The 26537-nt window shown below is 40.7% G+C and overlaps 1 protein-coding gene across 1 annotated transcript in view; it reads right to left on the bottom strand.

Moving 5' to 3' along the window:
- Positions 1-26537, bottom strand: part of SNTN (sentan, cilia apical structure protein) — a 41361-nt gene that overhangs the window by 5569 nt on the left and 9255 nt on the right. Inside the window, exons 2-3 of the mRNA XM_078661541.1 lie at positions 21928-21968; positions 18797-18936 (exon numbers count right to left, since the gene is read on the bottom strand). Coding sequence (XP_078517667.1) covers positions 18797-18936; positions 21928-21968 — 181 coding nt within the window. The remainder of the gene's footprint in view (positions 1-18796; positions 18937-21927; positions 21969-26537) is intronic.

Here is a 26537-nt window from a genome sequence, read left to right as displayed (position 1 = left end):
CTGAATGTTGGTGAGGAGTTTCAATTTTATGTTAAGCATAGATATATATCTTTATGAGCCACAGTGAACAAATGGTTTCCTGGTCTTATGTATTACTACTACTGTAGTCATTTGAATTACATCTGGTAAGTAATTGTACTGTCTTGGAAGCATAAACAGACACAAAATGTGTTTAGCAAACCTGCTGGCAGTCCTCTTATACAACTTGGCCAGGAGGCCATTGAGGTCGAGGAGAATCCAGTTTGCCAGTTATATGGCCAATCTCACAGATGTCTCACTAATATATCAAATAGCATGCCTTGGCAGCACCATGTACCGTTACTCTTTACTCCTCCCTTATAACCACAAAACCATGCTACAACTTAGAATAGGGGAGTCCAAAAATCATCTAACTTAATATACACCTTCTCCAATTTGCCAACCCTCTGAATAACAATTATCCTCTTTGCCAATATCTTGGAGATAGTTTAACCCTGAAGCAATGCCTTATAAGCCACCAAAAGTGTAGTGGCTAGAATAAGTGACCCCAGATCTTTCCTAAAAAGAATGATTAGTCGGGTCACCTCCTGCTTACCACCTGCTCACCTCTAATTCCTCTATGTGAAGTAGTAAATGGCCAATGGGATGCATGTAGTATGCATGTCAATCTGTCTTTCCTGATTATCTATGTGGTATCTATCTATCTGGTTACTCATTGTTGAGTAAGTGAAGTGTAATTGGAATGAGCCTCAGATATTAACAAAATGTGGGACTGATCTCAATCAGTTATGTTAAAAATAGACAAATTTATTAGGAAACCGTTTCCTGTTACACATCTTGAGGATACTGCTTGTGGTTATGAGTAATAAAGGCAATGGACACATGCTTTCATAATTGTTGTATGATTACTATTCACGATTCTGGAGTAGCTTGTCTTTAACTGCTTTGGTAAGTGGCTATTCCTCCATTCCACGAATGGGAATGTTTGTTTGGGAAACTATATCTGAATTACCTGTCAATGAATGTCCATCTCTCTGTATGTCTCCTTTGGGTAGTGGGGAATGATTTACGCTAAATGACAGGAGTTGCCAGATTGTGAGTTGGTCTTATTCGGGGCCCTGGTATAGCTTAGTGCAATGCAAAAGAGAACTTGTCTGGTAGGGTGTGTGAAGCAGAGGCAGAGCATGAGCAGGCTTAAAGTGATATTAACTATGAGAGGGTATAAATTAGTTCAATTTGTGTTCTTGGGCTTTGCTAATTTGCTTATGTTGTACCAGGAGTCAGATACCTGAAAATGCTGTTCTGAGACATGTGGTCCTATGTGATTTCTCCATGGAAGAATATGTTAAAAGACTCAACTTTATATGGTTTAAAGGGGTTGGTGGGAATCCAGTCTCCCATGGGGCTAAATCAATAGGGTTAGAAAGATGTGTCTGCACACACTCTCTCCTGTTGTATTTGGTATGTCCGATTGTAGGGAAATCACATCTCTAGTCTTCTAGGTGTTCTTTAGATAGAAAGTATTGTCACCAAGATACCCTTCTGAGTATAATGAGTTATGGTGCTTTTTCAAATTGTAATCTTACTCTCTGGGGGAAAATGGCCCTCTCTGAAGGGTAACCCCAAACATTTTGCGTTTCTCCTCTTTTTTGGACCTATGATCACTTTACCAGTGCTAAAGTACATGTGCTCTCCCCTCCAAACATGGTAACATTGGCTCGGACCCAATTGCCATATTTAATTTACTTATAAGTCTCTAGTAAAGTGCACTACATGTGCTAGTGCCTGTAAATGAAATGATACTAGTGGGCCTGGAGCACTGATTAAACCACCCACTTAAGAAGCCTCTTACCCATGTCTCAGGACTGCCACTGCAGAGCCTATGTGTGCAGTTTACATTGCCATATTGACTTGGCATGTAAAACCCTTTGCCAAGCCTTACACTCCTATGGGAGGTCATGCCTCACTACTGTGAGGCATACCCTCCCATAAGTTAACATTGAGGATTCTTTGCTAGATCTAACACGTGCAATTCCCAATTGGAAAGAGGTAGGGCTGTCCTATTTAATACCTATGGAATTGTAATGATAAAGTCTCTTTAATGGTAAAGTCAACTTTATCATTGCAATTTTAACAATGCCACGTTTAGAAAGATTGCTATGAAGCAAGATACACTCCTTTCCTTATCTTTATTTTTCAATTTTACTTTGTCTCAAAATAGATGCGTGCGTGTCGTGAACTATCCCAGTCACGGATACTTAAAGTGATCCAAAAGACACGTGCTTTTCGCGCCACCCCGTGGCACTGCTTAAAATAAGGGATTGTCCCCTAATCATTTAGCCAATATATAATTCTCCATGTTAAACAGTTAATACTACATTATATTGTCCATTATTCATCCAAACGTTTAATGTAATCACTCGAAGACACTCAAGACCACTGCGAGGACAGTGCACTTCTCATAGTTATTTTATTATGTCATTTTCAACTGCCTTCAGCGTGCCCATCCGGGCTTCAACTTAAGCATGTAGAGGTAAATAGTTCATACTCCAGAACCGCACACAATTCCACCTAATGCATTTCGGTCTCTTCACTGAAAAAGACAGGAACAGACATCCAAAAGCAGTGCGAGAGGGTGGCGCGAAAAGCGCGTGCCTTTTGGATCACTTTGATAAAGATGGCATTTTTCTGCTCTTAAACATATAAGAAAGGGACACCCTGAAACTTGTGGCAAGTTCCTAGGTCAGGGCAAAATATTTATCAAGATAACAATTCCTAGGCAACTTTGGGGTCCTATGAGGATATTAGGTACAATTACACACAGCAATGATAAGGGTGCAAAAAATTGAAGCAGTGTACAGAACAGTGAAAATAAAAAGCAATATGATATACGTCAAATTTATTTGTAAATATACAACGTAGATTTATTAAAAAACATGTGACAATCAATAAATAAGACAAGTATTTTTGAAAATTTCAGCATATACAATCCATCATGTTTAAAATCAAATTACATACAGAAATAAAAAACGAAATATAATCATAAAAACAAGCAAGTGGATGAATAGGTAATCTCTACGCGCGTTTCGGCGTTACACACGCCTTCTTCGGGAGAACCACTCGAAAATTTCTAAAAAGAAATAGAATGCATCAACACATATATCATGAACGAGTACACTGCAATGATTTACATACGCAAAATGGCATAACAAGAGGCTGAATGGAGAAGCTGGTTAGTGCCTAGATGCCAGAGAAAGTCCAAATCACCAAATCCAAGAGTGCACGAAACAAATAATAAATGACGTGAATAAAAGGAAAGTGCATTCTATGGGGAAAGATGCTGACGTGGGGAGAGTGGGGTACCGGGAGTGAGATTTCCCCATGTTTAAATAATCATAACGTGTGATCCTTAAATCGTCTGTCAGCCTTAGAAAGGGGTAAAATGACATAAAATTCTTTTAGCTACTTCCCCATTGCTAAAAGAATTTTATGTCATTTTACCCCTTTCTAAGGCTGACAGACGATTTAAGGATCACACGTTATGATTCCTGAATCCAGCCAACCTACTTATGCTTAAATGAATTTTTAGGTAAGGGGTTCATACTCACTTTGGTATTATCATCTACCAATCTGAATAAGAGGTCCATCTTTATTTAAACATGGGGAAATCTCACTCCCGGTACCCCACTCTCCCCACGTCAGGATCTTTCCCCATAGAATGCACTTTCCTTTTATTCACGTCATTTATTATTTGTTTCGTGCACTCTTGGATTTGGTGATTTGGACTTTCTCTGGCATCTAGGCACTAACCAGCTTCTCCATTCCGCCTCTTGTTATGCCATTTTGCATATGTAAATCATTGCAGTGTACTCGTTCATGATATATGTGTTGATGCATTCTATTTCTTTTTAGAAATTTTCAAGTGGTTCTCCCGAAGAAGGCGTGTGTAACGCCGAAACGCGCGTAGAGAATACCTATTCATCCACTTGCTTGTTTTTATGATTATATTTCGTTTTTTATTTCTGTATGTAATTTGATTTTAAACATGATGGATTGTATATGCTGAAATTTTCAAAAATACTTGTCTTATTTATTGATTGTCACATGTTTTTTAATAAATCTATGTTGTATATTTACAAATAAATTTGACGTATATCATATTGCTTTTTATTTTCACTGTTCTGTACACTGCTTCAATTTTTTGCACCCTTATCATTGCTGTGTGTAATTGTACCTAATATCCTCATAGGACCCCAAAGTTGCCTAGGAATTGTTATCTTGATACATTTTTCTGCTCTTAGCCCTGTGTGCCTGCGGCCTGTCTCCAATGCATGTCTGGAGTGTGTTAAAGTTGCACTTTGTGTATTCTCCCTAGACAGTCATAAACAAGGGGAGTTTAGATGAGACTGTGTGGCCATCCACATGCTGATGGGCCATCTTGGGTAAGATGGGAGGGAGGAGTTGACACACCTTAATAGTCTATGCTTTGTCCACACACAAAGGGCTGCATACACCCTGGTAGTGAGTCTGGACGAAGAGCAGGAAGAAAGGACCTATATGAACCTCAAAGCCCCTTCGTTGAAGTCACCCCCACTTCAAAGGCACAACTGAGTATACGTTGGACCTCTGACCCTACCATTTCAGTACACTTCTGGACCTGAACGCAACTTGCCAAGAAGCAGAACTGTTGTGCTAAGGACTGCCACTCTGCTGGGCTGCTGCTCTGGATCACTGCTGCCTTGCTGTGTTGCCCTGTTGCCTGCTGCTCTGGCTGACTGGACCTTCATCACTTGACCCAGAGTGACTGCAAGGGTTAGCCAACTAGCCTCCTGTTCTTTAAATACTCAGGGACATCAAAGTTGTTAACTGTGTTCCTGTGCCTGGTCCATTGGAAGTGGATCCAGGACTTGCTCTAGTGGAACGGAAGATTCTTCTCCTGCATCAGGCAGAATGAAAGCATTGACGCTATTGCAGGAACAGAACCGTTGCATCGCACTTGGAACCAGGGCATCATCATTGGGAACCGACACATTGGAACTACCGGATTGCCACCTCTGCAGGAGAGACGATCAACAAATTCCCTCAGGGAGAAACCAGGGGTATATTATTACTCAGAACCAGTGCATATCGGAACCAGTGCTTCGTCTTCGGGACCAGTGTATTGCCATTATTGCATTGAGAAAATCAACATCTCCTCAGCTGCCGGATCTACACCAATGCATCGTTAGGCTGCACCCCGCATTTCATATCTGCGACCAGGTTTAAGGATTTGCCCAGCAGGCCCAGTGTGGGTCTTGTATCCGGACCATGCTTCATCAGAGTCAGCCTGAGCTCTTGACTTTGTCCCAATCCAGCATGACTAGATAACCCCCACAGGCACTTATTGCTTCTAAGCACAAGTTTCACTTTTATTCTTAGCAAATTCATATCTTGACTTATACTTACTGGATTCTTGTTGTTTTGGTCTTGTTCTCTTTAAAAAATCTCTATCTATTGTTCTTAACTGGTGTGGAGTCTTTTTGTGGTGTTTTTACTGTGTTAGTGTTTGGAGTGATACCCAAATACCTTAAACATTGTCTCTTAAGTTAAGCCTGCCTGGTCTGTGGCAAGCTCCCAGAGAGTGAGCACAGGTTGATGTATGGTGTGTATCTGACTTACCCTAACTAGGATTGTGGTTCCTGCATGGACAGGGGGCATACCTCTGCCAACCAGAAACCCAATTTCTAACACTCTCCATATGTCCCACTGCAAAATATGCATCTTTAGGATAACATTGATGATAGGTCAGCCATTGATGTGACCACTATTGCTAGTTACATTTTGGATGGTAAAGCAAACATGAGTCTATCTTCGTGATCCCTATTATCTGAAAGAGTAAGTTTCAGGATATTCCACACACTTCTCATGGATCACAGGAAAGAGTGTCAAGGTCTTCAACCTGTACAATGATCAATTACTGTACTGCAGGGGTTCTAGGTGGTGGGTGAACAGTTGCTGGCCATACTTCTCCTGCCATGGAGGGTGGGTGCATTCTTTTTGTTGGTCTCTCAGACAACCAGATGCAGTGTCAGTTAGCTGCCTTATTTAATATATGAAAATAGGACTGTTGCATTACGAGAGATTGAGGGAAACTCATGTTTGCATAATCCATTGTGATACCACAGTGGTACTAACACTGATTTTTTATGCATTTTTGTCTGGAATGTGATACATGCAGGCAATCATTTTATTGTTCACGTGTCTAAGGGCCTTTTGGAAAGTAAAAATGAACTTAAGATGACAGGCATGCATCAAATAAACCAACGAGAATGGATACACCTCTGTTCACAATAACCAGCAGGTCCATGGAGATGAAATTATATGTACTATCTACATCCTCTGGTCCGCAATAGGGGCTGAAAGAGGGTAGCAGTGGTGCTGTGGGGGTTAGTCCTTCGCCTTTGTCACCTAAGAAATGCTCTCTGCATATGGGAGGCATCTCTATTAGGGTTGAGAAGGGTCGAGAAACACTTATTGGTGTTTTTCAAATGTCTCAACTTGTTGGTCAAAGTGTCCAATGAAGTGTCCATGTCAAAATGAATATGTTGTTCCATTAGGGTCACCAACCAAGAGAGCAAAGAAAATCTCAATATTGAATCTCTTACTGGTCAGAGGGCGAAGGGGATAGGAAAGGCACGCCTTCCCTATACTAGATCTCTGTTTCACTATGTATTTGAACATGTATATGCATGTTATTATAAATGAGGAATATGATATACACTGGGAAAATGTTTAAGCTCATATGTCCAAGGTATATAGAATCAGTTTGTGTAAGTTTATAGAATTAAAGCTTGTCGAACACAATGTGGGTTTGCTAGTTTTATATTCTTTGCTGCTATCCAGAACTTATGGCGAACCAGCACTTGATGAAGTGCCACCTTTAGCAAATGCTCGTCAGCGGGTGACGAACATTGTGTGATTCATGACCAGAGGCACCAGTGTTCATTTAAATACATATGTGTTTTTCCCTTGTGAAAGCACGCCAATTGGTTTGAATTAGCACGAAATAGTAGTCAACGTCACTGAGCAAAGATAGGAAGAAATACTACCCCAGTTTCCCTAATTTATTAAAAAAAAAAACTATTGTTTAACTGTAATTTGAACTATGTATCTTTTTTCCAAACTTCATTTCAACAGTGAATTAGAAAGTCAAGTCTATAATAAACACAGGTGTAAATTATTCAGTGGAGGTGCAAAGAGTAACACGCCTACCTTCTGTTCATTGTGTCTGAAATGTTCAGTGTCTTCCAACGGATCTATTATCTGAATGTATTTAATGTACTGCTTTCTAATTTCCTTGGCCTACAAGTTCCTAAAAGATGCAACTAGCAAAATGTGAAATGCTACCAGTAAACAAAGCCAATCAAATATATATATTTCGACAAATGTTAACGTGCAACATTTGATCTACATTTAAATATTTTATTAGAGTCACACACAACTTCCTTGAAAATAGAGAGAATTTATATTCCTGCAAATCACCTAACAGAAAATTATTTTACTAACGCTGGTGTTTTTTTCTAGAAAAATTACATATTTAAACGCAAAAATAAATAAAGAATTTTTATTTATATATATATATATATATATATACACATATCTCCCATCCAAAGTTTGCACTGAGGCGAGGACACTTCCGACAGCAGGATGCTTAAAAGGCATTTATTTGTCAATAAGATCCTAACGCGTTTCAGAGCTGGGAGGCTCCTTCCTCAGAGGAACAACTGCTGTCAGCTGAACTGCTTGCGAGCACCCTCACGCATGCATTATTTATACCTGTTTAGGCTTACAAGTGACGTAATGCGAAATGCATGCTGGTGACTGTAGTCTTTAAACCATCAGGCGTAGTTTTACCCCAGTGGGTTTCAGTCCGGCAAACACTAATCTTAATTCAAAAATACTTCTCCACAGTGGGCCTCCAACCGGGAAAATTGGTAAATCCCATGCTGTTCCATCCATGCGTCGTGACATTTTTCGAGTCTCTGGCCCCACGCTACAAAATACCGTAGTGGCATGTCCTCTGCGGGCCAGGCTGCTGCATAGTATCCGATCCAAAGTTTGCCCTGAGCCGAGGACACTACCGACAGCAGGATGCTTCAAAGGCATTTATTTAACGAAATCCGGCGTTCACAGTTGGATGTCAATATGATCCTAATGCGTTTCAGAGCTGGGAGGCTCCTTCCTCAGAGGAACTACTGCTTTCAGCTGAACTGCTTGCGAGCACCATCACACATACGTTATTTATACCTGTTTAGGCTTTCAAGTGACGTAATGCGAAAGGCATGCTGGTGACTGTAGTCTTTAAAGCATCACGCATAGTCTTACCCCAGTGGGTTTCAGTCCGACAAGCACTAATCTTAATTCAAATACTTCTCCACAGTGGGCCTCCAACCAGGGAAATTGGTAAATATAATCCCATGCTGTCCCATCCATGCGTCGCGACATTTTTCGAGTCTCTGGCCCATTGCTACATAATACCGTAGTGGCATGTCCTCTGTGGCTAGGCATCCAACTGTAAATGCCTGATTCCGTTAAATATATGCCTTTTAAGCCTCCTGCTGTCTGAAGTGTTCTCCGACAGCAAAAACATTTCAAGTCTCAAGGATGGCACAGCATGGGTTTATACTTACCGACCATGTTATGTTGTGCAGATTTGTAGAGCACACCTAGGAGGATACAGGTGACCATACTACAGTAGAAGTTTTTGCTTACTTGAATTATTACATTCATACCAAAATTGAAAAGCATGTAATGTAAAGGAAAATGTATATATTATCAGATCTCATGAACTGATGTTTGGAGAACAAAAGCTGCATTTCCAAATTATATTCAAAACTGACATTTCAGAGCCAAATCATGCAGCGTTGGGAAAATATTACAATTATATTACCTTGGCACAAGGAACATTGCAGCTATGGTAACATTTTAAACAAAAATATGAAACACACCAGTTATAGTTGGCTCAGGTAACTATACATTGTTCCCTCACCATTAACTGTTTATGACATCACATACTACAATGCTCATGACGGCCCACATACTGCTCCATTTATTTGCACACTCTGCTAAGACCAAAACCACATCCAGGTTCCAGGACATGGCATTTATTCTGGTGAAGCGGGAAATCACTAGTAGCTGGAAGAAACCGGGGGGCCTCAGATAGAAAAGTGAGATGGAGAAGTGGGCGGGTTGCGAGAGTATTGTCTTGCTTCAGAATGCACAGCCGGGAGTGGGCAAGCCGGAGAGAGCCCAGGCATGGGAAGGGCTGGTGGCGAACTCAACGAGAATGGGCAGGGACTCGGAGGCTTCCACACCAGAGAGACTCCAACACGTAGAGGATCCCCAGGGACCAGATTAAGGCGAGATACCCCAATAGAGAAGCGAGAATGGGAGCGATTCATAGCATCGACACACACAGGTGCAGAAGGGGGTCACAACGGAAGGCTCTGGCGAGCATCACTGTGCCCCCCCTGGAGTACCAGGGAGCACACTAATCAAACTGAACAATACTCAAGGGGTGAGAGCAGTGCGGGGAGGGTGGTGGGGGTGGTTGTGATTGATGCCTTATTGTTGGGGGCGAGGGAGGGGGGTATATTCAATGTACTCAGTACATTGAAAAGGGGAAATACTGTGATCTTACAAGTTGTCATGTACAGATGGGGCACTGTGAGGGTACCGACAACAACAGCATGTCACAAGTGTTGTATTGCCCACTCACGACCAATGTATACTGCTACCTTAAAGGAGTTAGATGTAAGCTTCATAAAAGGCAATAAAGTTTGTTTAAAAAATAAATACAATGCACATGACCTATTCTATGACATATTTGATAACAACACGTTCGACAACTAAAGCAATAACTTTGATGAAATCACTGTGCATGGCGAGAGTGCAGGTTATAGTTTCTTGAGTTAACTGTACCTGGTGAATTAGAGTGTTTTTTAGGTTAAAATGTTACTTTTGAACTGAAATTTGTACCTTGCTATATAGTATAATGTCACTTTAACCTATATTTACGGGGTCCCGGCAGCTAAACAGTGCTGCCAGAGTGCTCACATCCTTTTGTGCTTTGTAGGTACTTCTTTTTTTTCACTTTTCTTTTACATTTTAATTTACTGTTCTGACATGGCTGAATGCATGTTACAGCAGTAAATTAAAAATGGTTGGCAAGTGTTATAGTGTATACTCCTGGACAAGTCACTAAACACACATCAAAATGTATGCATGCACATTGGTGGCCAACTCAGAACAAGTTTTCTTTAATAGAAAACGCATTGCAAGATTACTGGGCCATACATGTGATATGCTGCTGATTAGAGGCTAGATCTCTTAATACATATCTAAACCGATTATGAGATATCTTGAGTAACATACAAATAAAAAAGCACTAATCACATGGTAAACAGTCCTAAAAAATATTTTGTGAGAAAATGTAGTTACTGCATCGTAAATGTATTGATTTATATCATGTGAAACGTTATAAAAAATGTATGATTTGAAATTATTTTACATGTTAGTACTTTGAAAATGCAATAATATGCCATACTTAGATGTGATCTTGTAAACCAAAAAATAACAATAATTTGAGTGCGTATAAGCTGAAAGAATTGTAGAATATTGATTTTTATTCTAGGAAATGTATATTTCTATTAAACAGACTTTACTGTAGGCCTGCTTTATTCCCCACTCTGTACTGCCTTACACTTGTGAGCAAATTTCATGAATTTACAATGAGAAGCAAAATTGTGTCTTACTGGAAGAGTTCTCACGTGCTTACAAGGACTATTTGCAACTTAGTCAATACTTAGGAAACATTTGCAATGGGAAACTGTCCTCCTGAACTCGTCCATGTGCCTACTGCTAAAGAATCATTGTTTGGAAGTTTACGTATACCGAATGATCTGAAAAAGTATGGGCTTTGCACTACTTCTTTCTATAATATGTGTCTTCTTTATTGTCTCACGACAATCATCCTACCTCAACTGACCAATGGACTGAGTGGTCTGACACGATGAGGTGACCAAAGAGGTGTCACCAACTGAACTAAATGATTATAATATACATATACATTGATCTGAAGGAGCGAGTCATAGCCAGGTGACAAAACGTAATTTTCCCGACCAGACACTGCCTTTGAGAACTTTTGAAACTTCTACGTGCTTTCCTTTCTGATTGACACATAAGCTGTGTGCGCCATTCATAGACTTTTTCTCAATGGGACACTGCCCATGAGCTGTTATGACCCATATCCTTGCTGAACTTTCCAGAGCTTTTTGTCACCTTATGGCAACCCTCAACTAATTGAATTGACCAGCATGCTTTAGAGTCTAAATATTGATTAATTATGTACTATTCTTTAAATATCTTTGATGAATTTTACCTTTATCCAAATCATAGATTATGAGTTTTGTCATGACTAGTCTCCTAAATTTGATTGTGCATTCCAATTTATTGATTAATGACAGGGAAGGACCAGTATAGAGAGATTTCTAAACATCCAATACTAATCTTATGGTTCTGTATTATCTAACCAAACTATTGTTTTGAATTATCTTAGTCCAACTAAATTTCTTTTGAAGATTCGGACTAGCAGTGATAATTCTTTATTTATATAGTCTGACATTGAGTTTTATATATGTGAATTTAATTATTAATTTGTGAATCAGGTATCCAATTCCTGATCCTCACTGCATATCCAAAGCTAGTTCTCCTATATCCAACTCCTCAGTGTCACAATACAAGATCCATCAGAGGATCAAGTGAGTGTCAGAAGAAATTAAACATATGATGAGAGTAGAGAAAACAAATGGCCCAAAATTTTAGCTGCAACAATAATCTGGTAGCACATTGGATGGCTTTATCCACTGATGTTAGGATGTTGAGAGATATTTACTGAGATCTCTATCAAGATCCGTGTTTAGAAACTGAGCATTCCCTCCCAAGTCCAGTGCTCCGTGTTCAGCTGAAGAAGACCAAGTACAATTGCCATGGAGCGCAGATGATTTAAAGCAGTGGTTTGAGTTTCAATAGGGTTGCATGCCACAAATGCTTAAGCTTAGATTGTGGTATTTTGAAATGGCTGTGCGATGTTATGCGAAGTGGTTAAAGTACATTTGGTTGATGCACTTTGTGCAAAGAAGGTGAAGTTGTTATATGGTTCGACGTGTACTAAGATCCTGGGATATACACCTACGGTGGTCTTAGTGAGGCAAATGCTCAGTAAGTCGTCTGCTGAGTTTCAAAGGTGCTGTTCATGAGACGTCATGAGCAGTACCACTGAGAGAAGAAGGGTCGTTTCTTTATGAGATTGATGGTTGCAGTTGTTACAATTCTCAGTGCACAGGGAGTAATTGCATCAGCCTGAGCGAGATCGTCCTGGTCGAGTTTTCACATGAAGTGTATGTTAAAGTAGATTAGATCATTGTATCTGGCTTGAGTTCTTGTGTGAAAGGATCTATCATTTACTTAGAGGAGCAGGCAGAGGTTATTGAAATAGCTTGCATTGTGTGAGGATTTTTGCTTACAGGGAGTATATTCTTGAAGGGTTGTAAAGGAGGAGTAGCCGCTGTGAAGAGTGAGATTAATGTCATAACGGTGCAGCACTGGTATTGGTCAGGCTGTGTAATGCCACGCAATGATAGGTTGACTACTTCATACTGTGCAGCGTTGGTATTGGTTTTGAAAGCTAAATAAGAAAGTGTATGATAAAACGATTTGTGGGGAATCATTGGTGAAAGAAAAATGTAATTGAAAAAAATTTCAATCCTGAAGAATTTGAAAAGCTTGATGCATTGAGATGTGCTTGTACCTATCAAAGGAGGAGTACCAATGCCACCTGAGGGTATACCAGCATTGTATATGTGATAAGAAAGAGGATATCATACATGTACATGGCTGAAAATTGGATAACATACACTGAGAATGATGGTCTATTAGCCTTTCCACAATATGAAACATTTAAGGTTGGAATTCTTGAGACAATTGTATGAGATTAAACCATCCCCTAGACCCATGCAATTTGAAGCACTTAGTGAATGGAATCATGTAGCACATCAAAAAGGAAAACAGAACTATCAGGGAAGGTACAACAATACCCTGAATAGATAGGTTGAGGCCAGATGGGATGCACACAAAAGGCTTGGAGAATTGACATAGCAGAATGAACTAGAATGTATCCTGTACTTGTTGCAGAGAAAGAAGGTGGAGGGATGCAAAAGGAAAATAAACAACACTTTGAAGCGACGTAAACAATAGCTCGTACTTGAGAAGGTGATGGCGAATTTGATGACGAATTACTAAATGAATTTTTGCTAAATCGTCCACCACCTTATAATGAGAATCAGCCTCCAAATTTGACAAACTAATTTCTTGGAAAAATTCCTGATGCACCTACTGTACCGATAGATCCAGTTCCACATATGCTTTTCACACCAGCGGGAGGAAATACCGAAATGCTAAACGCTACTAACCAGTTTGTTCATAATGCACCAGATGCAGTAGCCATTCCACTACCCATAGGTAATGTAGTCCCTTTATACCAGTCTATCAGTGAGGAAGTCAGGTACACACTTTAGCTGTCCCTACTGGGATAAATGGTCCAACCTCTACTCCTGTTGACTTGAGATTGAGGCAGACACCATTGGTCCCAACTCCAGCTGATGTTTCTACGGGAATTACTCCTGGTTCAATTTTACATTTGACATGACTTAATTCCTCCACAGGGAGTTTGTGGCAACCAAAACCTTTCTACCTACCTGAGAATGATTTGGCAACTCCATGGGTAATTCAGAGCACCATGGGAAATAATCTTCACATGGGAACGCCAGAATCTGAGGTGTCTCTTTTAGATTCAACACCTATTGCAGGGAAGGAGGATTGTCATGGGGATATGTTTCTGAATACGTCAAAAAAAGAACCATGTCCTGCTTCTCAAGAAATTGATGATTGGCTTAGAGGTATTGACACTTTTGCAAATGGAAAAGATGCAGGAAATAATGGAAGAAACACCCTGGGACGAAATAAAACTAGATTCTTTGAAGTAGCGTGACTCAAGGTAGAGTTGGAGGAAATGATTATACTAAGCCCAGCCCTTAATATTTCTTTACCAGGATGGTGAATTACTGTTCATCTGCAAAGATATTACCAGACATGCTCGGAGGCACCCATGAATAATTGTGTGAATTGGCCCACAAATACAGAGAGGACCTACAAAGGTCAAAAACATTACAGCAACCCTAAAGAGTCAATTTCAGTGATAAAGATATTGAAAACATGAGACTATCAGGAATGAGATTGCAAATTAAGGAGTTATTTGTTGTTCTTAGGAAATGGGGAGAGTTAGAAAAATAGGAAGGCCGGTAGGCGAAGAAAAAGGATGCAAAGAGAGTCATGATGCAGATGCTCCCAGCTATCGAAGGTGATGGGGGTAAGGAAATAAGGATGGTCCCTAAGAGAGAAGTGTCTGGAGGAGGATACATACACGTTCCTTGGACTAGGCCAGACGTATTGTCTTTTACAAGTGAATTTCCAAAATTGACAGAAAATCCAGTTGAATGGTACAAACAGATCGAGCGGTTTGCTGAAGGACTTGGGAACTTTATTTGACATCGTAGTCCCAAGTGACCTGTGGACACAGTGTCAAATTGCTGTTGATTGACCCAAAATGGAACCAGCTAGACATCCTCGTACAGGTGCACCATTTGCTGAGGTGATGAAGAAATATAATCAGGTCATCACCTATTTGAAAGGGAAAATGTCCCCTATGGATTGGGTGAAAATAGATCGGACAACCCAATAATTGAAGGAAACAGTGCATGCCTACTATGAGAGATTGTTATAGACTTCAAGCAGTACAGTGGAATGGAAAATGTGGCTGAGAAAGATATGGGTGATTTTGTTTATCAATTAGTAAATGGATTGAGACCTGAGATTAGCAACATCCAGCAGCATTTGATTTGTTGGCAAGGGAAGCCTGTGGATGAAATCCTTAGCTATGCTAAATATTGTGGCTATGACATTGAAATGAAGCACAAGATGCTTAAGGATAATTGATTGTTACAAAAATGAAGGCTGATCAGAAGAACCCGAATGTATCATGTGTTGATCACATGCCTGCTGTGCAGGGAAATTATCAGCAGAACCCAGTGATGTGAGGGGTGGGTGGAGTTCATCAACTTGGGTATGCAGACATAAGGTAGAGGTCAACCTAATTCAATTTAAGCCTTGAAAAAGTCAAATCAATGTCACATTTGTGGCAAGTTAGGGCACTGGAAGCGCAAATGTTGAATTCATCCATTTAATCAGGGAATTGGAGGACAAATTCTGAATTTTGGACATGAACAATCTCAGGAAAATGGCATGGCACAGACCCAACAGAGTTACAGATAGATAAATCAAGCTCAGAATGTACCACAAACCCTAATGCCCCAAATGAATGGGCAAGTTCAAAAGTAGCATTTGAAGCATGGGTTTAATATGAGTATGCATAATGAGAGAAAATGGGGTAGATATATTAGACCTGAAAACTCAGAACTTTAGATTACTTCTGGACTAAGAGGACCATGCCAAGAAAAAGAGTTGAAAAGCTGTCAGGAGGAGTACTGCCCCTTTGCTGTGTGTGCTTTGCTGGGTGGGCCTGCAGTTGCTGCTTCTGTCTGTGGGCAGTTGAAAGTGCTGGACTTTCGCCTTGCAGTTGTATCCTGCTTAAGATGATTCTCCAAGGGCTTGAAGTAGAGATTACCTCCTGTTCTGAAGTCTCAGGGACATAAAGACTTCACCTGCACCTTGCTAAACAGCACCTGGAGTCCTCTGCTGAACTCCTGATTGATAAGAGTGCCAATTCCAGTTCCTGGGCCCTTCGAATCGTGTTGGTCATGCTGCAAACCAAGAAAAACAACACAGATGTAGTCAGCACCGCTGCCAGTGATGCCTCAACCTGCACCACGGCCGTGGGCACCCCTTGTGAAGTGCACAAAGCACCGCCCTGCCTGCTCCGCTGCTTCAACTCCCGCAGACGCCTGCAAGTTATCGATCTCTCCGATTACATCGCTTGCACCAACGCTGTCTGCTGCTAGGACCTCCAACTTCAAACTAACAACACCTGCATCTCGACATCGCGGAGCCGATAACTGACATGGGTGACTTCCTGAACTCAACAGTGCACTGCTGAATGAACCAATGCCTCACTGCCAACATAGCCTCACCTCCGCAGCCAGCATGGACTCAACACCTTGCCTCCTCACAAACTCGATAGCTCGCATCCCCTGTGGTTGTAAGGAGCTGGCCTTGCCTTGGTCATCGATGTCTCACCTCCACGGTGCTGTGCACTGTATTTTGACTTTGTTTTCCAAGGTACTGTTGTTTGGGGGTCCATGTGATTCTATGGCTGGTGCGCGCACATCACAGTCGGCGCCATACTTTGGATCATTGCCTGTCACGATGTCGTAATAGCCCCAGTTGGAGGTATATGTTTCTGTGAGCTGTATTTTTGCAGTAATCCTTTTAAAAGTCATATTTTGAACTGTGTACGTTGGATTTGTTTTGGTCTTGTTTGGTTTAGATAAAGATACCTTATTTTTCTAAACTGGTGTGGTGTCCATTTATACTGGATTCACTGTGTTACTGTGTGTCTAGGTGCAAATACTTTACACATTGCCTGTGGGATAAGCCTGTCTGCTCATGCCAAGCAACCAATGGGGTGAGCAGGTGTTACCTAAAATGTGTAACTTCCTTATCCTGACTAGAAGCAGGGATGCATACTTCAGGCTGACTAGAGACCCGCTTTCTAACCTAATGTCTCACCAGAAGTCTGGGACTCTAAAGGAAAAGATATTGGTCTGATCAAAACAGTTGATTCAGTGAAGATCACTGTGAAGCCCAATGCTGAATTTCCATGTACCATTTCACGGAATACTCACTTGATTAACTTGCTGATTAAGCTTGGAATCCATAAAGAAATAATGGGAAGTCCATGCAACTCTCCTATTATGGGTTTACAGAAGCCTAATGCTAAATACTGTATTGTTCACGATTGGCCCCGGATTAATCAGATTGTATATTCGAGTGGTTAGAGTCAAACTTAATCTCAACTCTTGATCTGATTAAGTTCTCATGAGTTCTCTGAGAAATTTGCATTTACTTTAGTTCAAGGAAAATAATAAAATCTCAGAATTGTGATGGAACAGGATCCAATGTTGTGATTGTAGAAGCGCTTTTTCAATAGCGATGCAGATCTGTGTGTTAAAAACATATTGAGTACAATTCATTGGACGTCGGGAACTAGGTCCACTTCTCTCAAAACAAGAAAGGAATATTTTGGCTTTCAAATGTCAAGCAACTGCGATTGAGGCTATTTGGAATCTAAACAATCAGTGTCCCCCATCCATAATATCTTTAAATACAGGTGATATTTTCCTGTACAGCTTCCGATTAGCAATATATTTAAATTATGATTAGGACCTAGGGCTCCATGCATCAAACCAAAAACCAGTCTCAAACGGGCAGATTCTCCTTTGCGACCGGCATTTTTGCATTTGGGATGCATCATCCCAAATGCTAAAATCGCAACTCATGGAATCTCTAAAATTGCAATTACTTAAATTGCGATTGCATTTATGGAATCACAAAGTGCAATTTCTTAAATGCACTGCATTAAGCAAAAAATTATTGCGATTTTGCTATTGGGAATCGCAAATTACCATCAGACTAAAGTTGATGGTAATTTGCGGTTGCTTTGAAAAATGCACTAAAGTGCTTTTTTCAAAGTCTTATTTTACACACACACATGCCCTTGGGGCATGTGTTGGCGCAACATGCGGAAAACGGGGAATTTCAGGAGTGCAACAGGGTATCCTTTTGGAACACTTGCACCCCTTGCATGTGCCCCCTAATCCCTTATTTTCGCTCCCATACGTGGCTTCAAGAATTACACAAAAGGATGGGAAATACTGGTGCACTTCAAATGCACATGTTGTCATATTCTGGTGATGTCTTTCTAATCATAAAAACGTCGTGACATCTGAAATCCTTTATTTGTTAAATATGAAGCAATTAAAATGTTTTAATGGGCAACTGCGTTATTGCGGGTACAATCCACATTTGCTACATTACATAGGATAAAATGCTTTTACATGGGAGTAATCAGTGAAGCTACTAAATAATCTTAAAAGTACTACTTGGAAGGTCTGACGGTTACCAAGAGTACATCTATGAATTTCAAAAAGTCTGAAATTTACATGAAACTGAGTCACAAGTCTGACAAAGTAAACTTCAATCTTTTTAAAAGAATCAACCCTAATATTTCGAGTTATTTGTGCCTTTATTTGGTAAACACTACAGTTAACCAATACAGGCCTCTGAATTAAGAGTTAGGGATGGGTGAAGTTTAAAATGTTCTAGTAATATTGGGAGAATGTTATAAATGCTGGTCTTCACGAAAGTGGGTTAAGTTGCCGAACATGATCTGACATCTCTAAGGTGATGTTTAACCTGTTCATTCCCATCAACTGTGATCATTTCTCAGATGCTGATCGTCTTCAGCAGTTCAGGGTGAACTGTTCCTATGAAGAACAGGGTTAGTATTGATTTGCCTAAGGTGGGTCTATGTTGAGAGTGACACAGTGGGTGACAAGGGGTGGTTTGGTGTGCTTCCCAGAGTGATTACCAGTGGTTTAAACTATTGGCAAGCAGTCCTCCCACTTTGTGTGTTTCAAATCTGGTAGAAGATTAATCACCTCAAACAATCCCCACTGAATTCTACTCTCAAATCATTATGTATTACCTGTAGAAAATGTGTGAATTCACTTTGCAATAGTTCTTGTGTTTCATCTTTGGTAAGTTTACCATCAGCATCCGCATGGGAATTATAGACCAGGACCGCAGTAGCAAATGCTTTTTCCAGATCTGACCCTTTTCCGAGAGCTAGAGACAGATTGAAACAGAAATAAACTGAGTGTGATTATAAACTTCTGTACCTTGCATAGTGAATAAACATTAGCATTATACAAAATGTGACACTAATAGGGGCCTGCCTAATCTTTTGATGATGCTTACTTGTGAAATCAGGAAAAGAGGTCACAAAGCCAAAGTATATGCGTGACACATTTAGGGTGGTTTTCCTAGCAACCTAAATATTCTTGCTGTGGGACACATCATTGTGAGTGTGTGTATTGTTAAAGCTCTGTATTCAGGAATTAAGATTTGTTACAAAAAAAAAAATCTTACCCTAAAAATAAATGGCATCAACAATCACTTCACTACTAGCATAATCAATTACGTCATTGAAGGTTTTCAAGGCACTACTTCCCAGAATCAACTGCACTGAACCCTTGGTCCCACCGAGCACGCTTCCAGAACGGAGGCTGCCCTTACGAAGGCCCCCTGAGTGTGAAAGCTTGCTGAACTCATACTCAACTTCAGCAGTTGCCATCAACAGGCCTTGAACTCAACAACACTGCACTGTCTGATTAGTGGGCATGGCATTTGGCCATGCGTAGTGCGCCCTAAGGTTAGTCCCCGCAGTTAGTACCTCTACTCCCAACATCTACTGGATGTGGCCATCACATATGCCTACTGATCTATGGGTGCATGGCCTGCAAATAAGGGCTCTGCACCAAGGGCCCTCTGTCCATTGTCTTTGGCCGTACCCAGTGAGCTCAGGACACATGCAATAGACTCAAGCCAAACCTCTTCTCTCCTTTTCTATATTTCATTACAATTTTGTTTTCTGTCAACAAAACAATGCTGTCATCCAGGCCATGCTCTATATCCCTGGTCCCCGTAATAGGTTTGGTAATGTTATTTATGGTGGCATCCTCTGTGCTATATGTGATATTGTTCCTGGGGCCATGAGCTGTGAATTGAGGGCTTATGATTACGTTATTTCGCTTAACCATATTTCCTCAACAAAGGTTTTATAGTGGAACCTGAACCTCCATGTGCTTTATAAAAGCATTATTTTCTCCACTTATGAAAGAATCATAAAATTTGTCCAGTCAATTTAACAAATCGCTATGCACAGCTATTGACCTTGTGTTGTGGTCTTTGGGTGTACACAATGAGATCTGGGCAAATGTGTGGCCAATTGCCAAGTCCAGCTGCCCAGCCCCTTTGCCCACAGAATCTGTGGCAAATATCCATCACCTGTGTACAGCATTCTTCAGGGACAGGGTGTGTAGTTAGTCCACACTATCCACCCAGTCAGTCTACCCCTAAAACTAGAGGTGTTCAAACTTTTAACATTGCCCGAGAGGTTTTGCTTCGTCATAAAACCTTTCCCAAAGGCTGGATATAGTTTTACTTTTACAAGGCAAAGTTCACCTTTTTCCAAAGTAGTACATCTCCCCAAGAAGGATAGGCCTCAGGCTGCAGGAATTCATGGCCCAGTTTTCTCCAATGGTACCCAGGACTACTTTTAGCCCCACTGCTTTGAGCAATGTAAAAGTAAGGAAATATAAAATGATAATAACTTCTATGGCCTCCCAAACCAGTCATGCCCACTTTCCCCGTTCTCTATGCAGGCTGCTTTACAGCCTTCATGGAGATCAAGCCCAGACCTCCGTTCCCTGGTTCAGCGTTGAACCAGGACGCTCTAAACCAATCACAACGCTTTGATGCAGCGTTGTGATTAGTCTGGGCAACCTGGCTTCCTCTCCCACGAGGAGAGCAGGAGCAAGGAGCTAAGATGTAGTGGCGGGACCAGTGGCAAGGTAAGTATGTACATTTAAAATAAAAATCTTTGTTTTTCATTGCGCTTTAGCTTGCGCCCCTCCCTCACCTATGTCCGCCCTCACCCCACCACGTGTGAGTCATGCCGGTCACCACTGTTTAGCCCAAATGAACAGAGAGCAATAGCTGCACCCCGCCCAATATTCCCCATGAGTTGCCTTAAGGATCAGGACGTTCAATGAGCAGAAAATGTTGCCAGGTATCAACACCAAGGAGCCAAATGATTTGTGTGTGTCTGTGTGTGGGAAAGGACTGATATGCATGCATATGATCGTCCAGGAGGGGGGCAGTGTTGCCAAGCAAAACGTGTGAATTCAGAACCTCATTTTTGTGGGAGCAGGATTACCTGGTATATCAATATATTGTAGGAAGGGTGGACAGGTACGCAAATCTATGTGGGTGTGGGTAAAGTAGCCCAATATGCACACCTGAAATATAACTCAACATTTTCTCACAAACCATGCTGTTTCAATGTTTTGCATCACAGACAATGTACTTTTACATTCGTGAGACATCTGTGCACTGTTAATTTCACTGCGTAGTTTCCTGTTTTGATTATTTTTTAAAAGCTCAGGGCACCTACTTGGGAAAGGTCTCTTATCCTGTTTCTAAACAATTATTCTAGGTTATTTATCACATATTCGACTAATGTTAATATCCTAAAGTAGCTTTAAACATCACCGTTCTCATAGTTATTAGATACAATTATAAATGCTGGACAAATGTATGGAAAGTAGCAACTCTTGTCTAAAACTTCATATCACATTTCATAAAAGCCAGCAAGCATTCTTTACTCTGCTGTTTATCAACCACTCTGCAAGCTGATCATTTGTCACTGTCAATAGCATAAAAGCACCACAATTAGGCACCCAGCGGTTGTGATCACGATGATATCCAACTCGACGGACAACACAATAACTTGTGCTCATTAACTTCCAGGGTGTGTGATTACACGAGAGCAACCTGACTCCTAACATGTCAAAATCCTACTAGGCCTTCTTTGTCAGTCATTTAACTTGTTATCTAGAGAAGCAGGGAGCATGGAATAAGAAGCCAGTTCATAATTAATTGAATAGGATCAGGATGGACGTGTATTGAACTGATAGACTTTTCTCTTCCAAGAATAGGATGGAGAGAGAGGCTTTACTTCAGAAAACTTCACTTTTCTTGTGTACTGAAACATACCTTTTACAGAAGCCAGTTGCTTTGCGATTGGTAAAATATTGCTAAAATGGAAAAAAAATATACGTTGTAATTACTTCTCACATTAGATTATACAATACTTATGCAGGAGGTGAAAAGATGATCTTTGCAATTATATATCCCCACCAAACATGATGGAATGTAAAGTTTCACTCTGTCTTTGTAAATAAGTACTTCAATTTATGTTGTGTTGGATTTCAAGATTCTCTTCATATTTACTTATGCAAACGTGTTAATTTCAGTATTAGCATTCGAAGAGCAAGGTGGAAGCAAATGTTTCTGTACCTTATAGGTTTCTACATAAATTGATAGGCAGACTGATGGAAATACAATGTCCAGAATTCAGTTTCTTTTGTCATTGGATGAATTTACAGGTGCACACATAGGCCTTGCTTTAGAGTCCTCTGGTAACACAAAAAATGTATAGTAACCATACTACCATATGCACGAAACAAATGTATTAAACTATGGGTGATGAAGACCACAGCCTAGAAATGAGTTGTGACTGAGGCTCCACAAAGGCCAAATAAATACACGCCAACAAGAAACTGGATCTGTGAGGAATGCTTGACTCATCCTTATTACCTTCACTCAAGCAACAAGGGTTTCTTCGGAGAAAGTGATGTAGTACATGTACAAAGAAAAAACAGCAATACGCTAAAAAAAACTTACAAATTCCGAGCAAGATAGATAAAAAGAGAGACGTGTAATGAGTAACATAGTGCAAAATGTAAAAGCATGTTGAAATCAAGTAGCAAAAATATAAACTTCTACATTAGCAATATTAGGAAACTGAAAATTAAATATTAGTCTATGACTGTGTCAGACTGGGTTTTAGACAGCCATCTCTTGATGGGCCAAAGCTGGGTAAAAGTTGTTGGTCTGTCCGAGTCCTTTGAAAGTTCTCTAGATGTTGAACATCTTCAGAGGGACGAGGTTGGAAGCTGTAGCTGAGAAGGGACTTAAGGAATCAGGAAAGTCAGTTGATCCATCTTACTGTACTCACAATATACGTAAGAAATACCTCAGAACAGAAAATATCACTGCTACTAGGTTGCATATATTTTTTGTAGCCTTGGCTTCTTGTCACAGGCTTTCAGAATTTACATTTGTTCTGACTGCTAGCTTCTGACATGTTCTGTAATGTTGTGTTTTTTGTTGTGTTCACTGTAAGTGTAGGGCCACGATATGTTTGCCAACTATTTTGAGACAATAATTGTACCACTCAGTATTAATGTTCTTAATACTGTATCATTGAACCCTCACCAGGAATCAATGAACATCTCAGAGCTAATCTCTCAACTGCTTTAGCCTTCATGTGCCATTTGGCTTTGAGGTCTGGGAAAGCATTCCCAACTCAAAGGTGTGTAATACTGGTGCACTAGATGCAATTGTAATGATTCACAACAAATACAGTCAGTGTTAGAAATGGGGGACTCTAGTTGGCAGAGGTAGGTACCTTTATCCAAATAGGGACCCTTGCTTCTGGTTATGGTAATGGGGATACAAACTTTAGATAACCCCTGCTTACTCCTTAGGTAGCTTGGCACAAGCAGACAGGCTTATCCCAAAGGCAATGTGTAAAGTATTTGTACTCAAAACACACGTAAATACAATGATGACACCACAAATGGACACCACACCAGTTAAGAAAAAGAAAGTATATTTATCGTAAGAAAATGACTTTAAAAGGTTTCTAGCAACTTGGTCCATAGAAAACTATGGAATAACTATACACAAAGTACCTGTAGATGCATCAAAATTCAAAAGGCCAAACAGCCGCAGAGAAGGGAAGCACTGACAAACCAAAAGATGCATCAGTTTCTGAGTCCTTGGTGAGGTGATGTGACAGTTCTACTACATGCAGGAGAAGTGATGTGTCAAATCTGGACTGTAGAGGGAAGTGATGCATCACCTCCACGATGGTTCTGGTCCACAGGTTTTGCATCAGGAAAACTTGCCGCACAGGTGTGATGTGTGGAAATCAGGGATGCGCTGGCGATCGATGAGGTGGAGGCAAGTAGTCCTGTGTTGGTTTCTTCAGCCATGATCCCACGATGTGTCGGTTCTTGCAGCTGCGACAAGCAATGCGTTGTCTCTGCCTCAATGCATGGAGAATCTTTTTACACAGCGGTGCTGCTTTGGGAAAAACGGCCTTAAAAAGGACTATGCGTTGATTTTCTCAGCTCTTCAAGTTTCTTCCAGCTCCCAACAGCAGGAATAGCATGCAGAGGCCCCAAACTCGAATAGGCACCTCCTGGCAGGCCAGAACTCCCAGCAGTAGAGTTCAGGGGAGCTGGGGGCGAAGTCTTTGTGTCCCTGAGACTTCAGAAAAAAAGGCCACCTTACACACTCCCTTGGAGATTCTTTTCCAAGCAGGATTAGAGCAAAGTTCCAGTCTTTGTCCTTTCCTTAGCAGAAACAGCACTGCAGGCTAACCCCTCACAGCACACATTAAAGGGTCAGTACTCCTCCTTACAGTTCTTCAGCTCTTCTCCTTGGCAAAGGTTCTTCTATCTAGAAGTGATATAAAGTTCTGGGGTTTAAGATTCACTACTTAGGCCCTATTTTGTCTTTATTCTCTTTGTGCCAGGGTCTCTGAGCCCAGTCAAAAATCAGTTCTGTCCTCTCTGGTGCAGTATGACCACAGGGGGTAGATACAGCATTGTGCAAGGGAGGCAGACCCTATCCAGGTGCAAGGAAAACTCCTCCCACTACTCTAAATGCAGCCAAGCCCCATCCAGCTCAGGTCTGAGTCATTCAGGAAGGGCCAGGCACACCTCAAGCCCGCACAGTGGCTCTCTACAGTGAATGCACTTCCCAAGCCCCTGTCACTCCAAAACCAGACAGTCAATCCATAAACAGGCAGACGCACACAGAATGGTTAAACAAGAAAATGCCCACTTTCTAAAAGTCCAAGGTTGCGCACCCAAGAATTGGGTGAGTTCCCCTAGGCACAATCAAAGCCCTATGTAGTTTTGTGATCTTCAATCAGTTCAAAATTCCAAATTAAGAAAAGCTGCGTAGCCAAATTGAATGGCTCAGATATCTTATTCGTAATACATGAATTTAAATTCAATCCATAGTAATTCAATGCAAACTGGTATTAACAGAAGTTATCAATGGTCAATACACGACGAGTAATATTTACTTGATTAATGTGTTCCAATGCATTTCGGGCGGGTCGCCCTTCATCATGGAACAATGCTATAAAATGAAGGAAATGAAATACAGTGAGGAAACCTACTTGAAGATGATTCTAGAGAGCTAATAGCATGCAGCATCAAGAGTTTCTGTGACAAGATTATCCATAGGAGCAAAAGGCTCTGGTAGTTAAGTCTGCATTGGAATTTTCATGAATGTCGTCACCATTTTGGCGATTTTTGATTGACCTTTTAACTGTTGTCAGAGCATTCTTTTCAGCTATGTTTAGTACAGGTATGCAACCTTTGCTTATCCAGCACGTGTACCCACGCACGTTTCTTTCTAGCATTTGCACATTTATTTTTGGTATCTTATATTTTCACAGCCACGTTTACCATCTTGCGCTGAACTATGGGTAAGGTAGTTCCTTCATGCTCGCACGTTTAACGCATAAATCTTTCACCGTGCTCGTCACATAGATTGTTAGGATCACATCACTTTTATGTTTTTGGCTTGCACAGTTTTATTTTTTGTTCACCTCATGCGGACTTAACTACCAGAGCCTTTTGCTCCTAAGTATAATCTTGTTCAAAGAAACTCTTGATGTTGCATGCTAATAGCTCTCTAGAATCCTCTTCAAGTTGGTTTCCTCATTGTATTTCCTTTCTTTCATTTTATTGTTCCCTAATGAATGGCGACCTGCCCAAAATGCATTGGAACATATTAATCAAGTAAAGATTGCTTGTTGTGTATTGACCACAGATAACTTCTGATAACACCAGTTTGCGTTAAATTACTATGGATTGAATTTAAGTGCAAGTATTACAAATAATATATCTGAACCATCCAACTTGGCTATACAGCTTTTCTTAATTTTGAATTAATTGAAGATTACAACCCTACGTAGGGTATCGATTGTGCCTAGGGGGACTCACCCGATTCTTGGGTGCGCAACCTTGGATCTTTAGACTTAACGCACCAGACCGGAGAGCGTTACCCCAGGAGCACATCAAAATTGTGAAAATATACTGAACTGTTTTGTCACTTCAACAGGTTGTGCGCGTACACCTAATTTCGATATTTCTCACTTTCTAAAAGTGGCATTTTCAAACACACAATTTAAAAACCATTTTTACTAAAAGTTGTACTATTAAATTCTGAGTTCAGAGAGCCTAAACTTTATTTCTCTATCTTGTCCCAATGGGAAGCTATACTTGTAAGATGTTACAAAGTATCTCCTATTCTATACTTTGGGGCAAATGGCCTTTCAATAGTGAAAAATAAAATTGGCAGTGTTTCACTATCAGGGCATGTCATACACACCAGTACATGTCCTGGCTTTCACATGCACTGCATCGTGTCCTTGGGGGAACGTTGGAGATACCACAGAGGCTCCTTACATGTAAGAAAAGGGCAGGTAAGGGCCTGGCAACTGGGTGCACTGGCCA

Source organism: Lissotriton helveticus, chromosome 9 (genome assembly GCF_964261635.1).
Source record: "Lissotriton helveticus chromosome 9, aLisHel1.1, whole genome shotgun sequence".
NCBI classification, from domain to species: Eukaryota; Metazoa; Chordata; class Amphibia; order Caudata; family Salamandridae; genus Lissotriton; species Lissotriton helveticus.
Note: the sequence above shows the minus strand (reverse complement) of the source record. Positions and strands in the feature narration are given on the sequence as shown.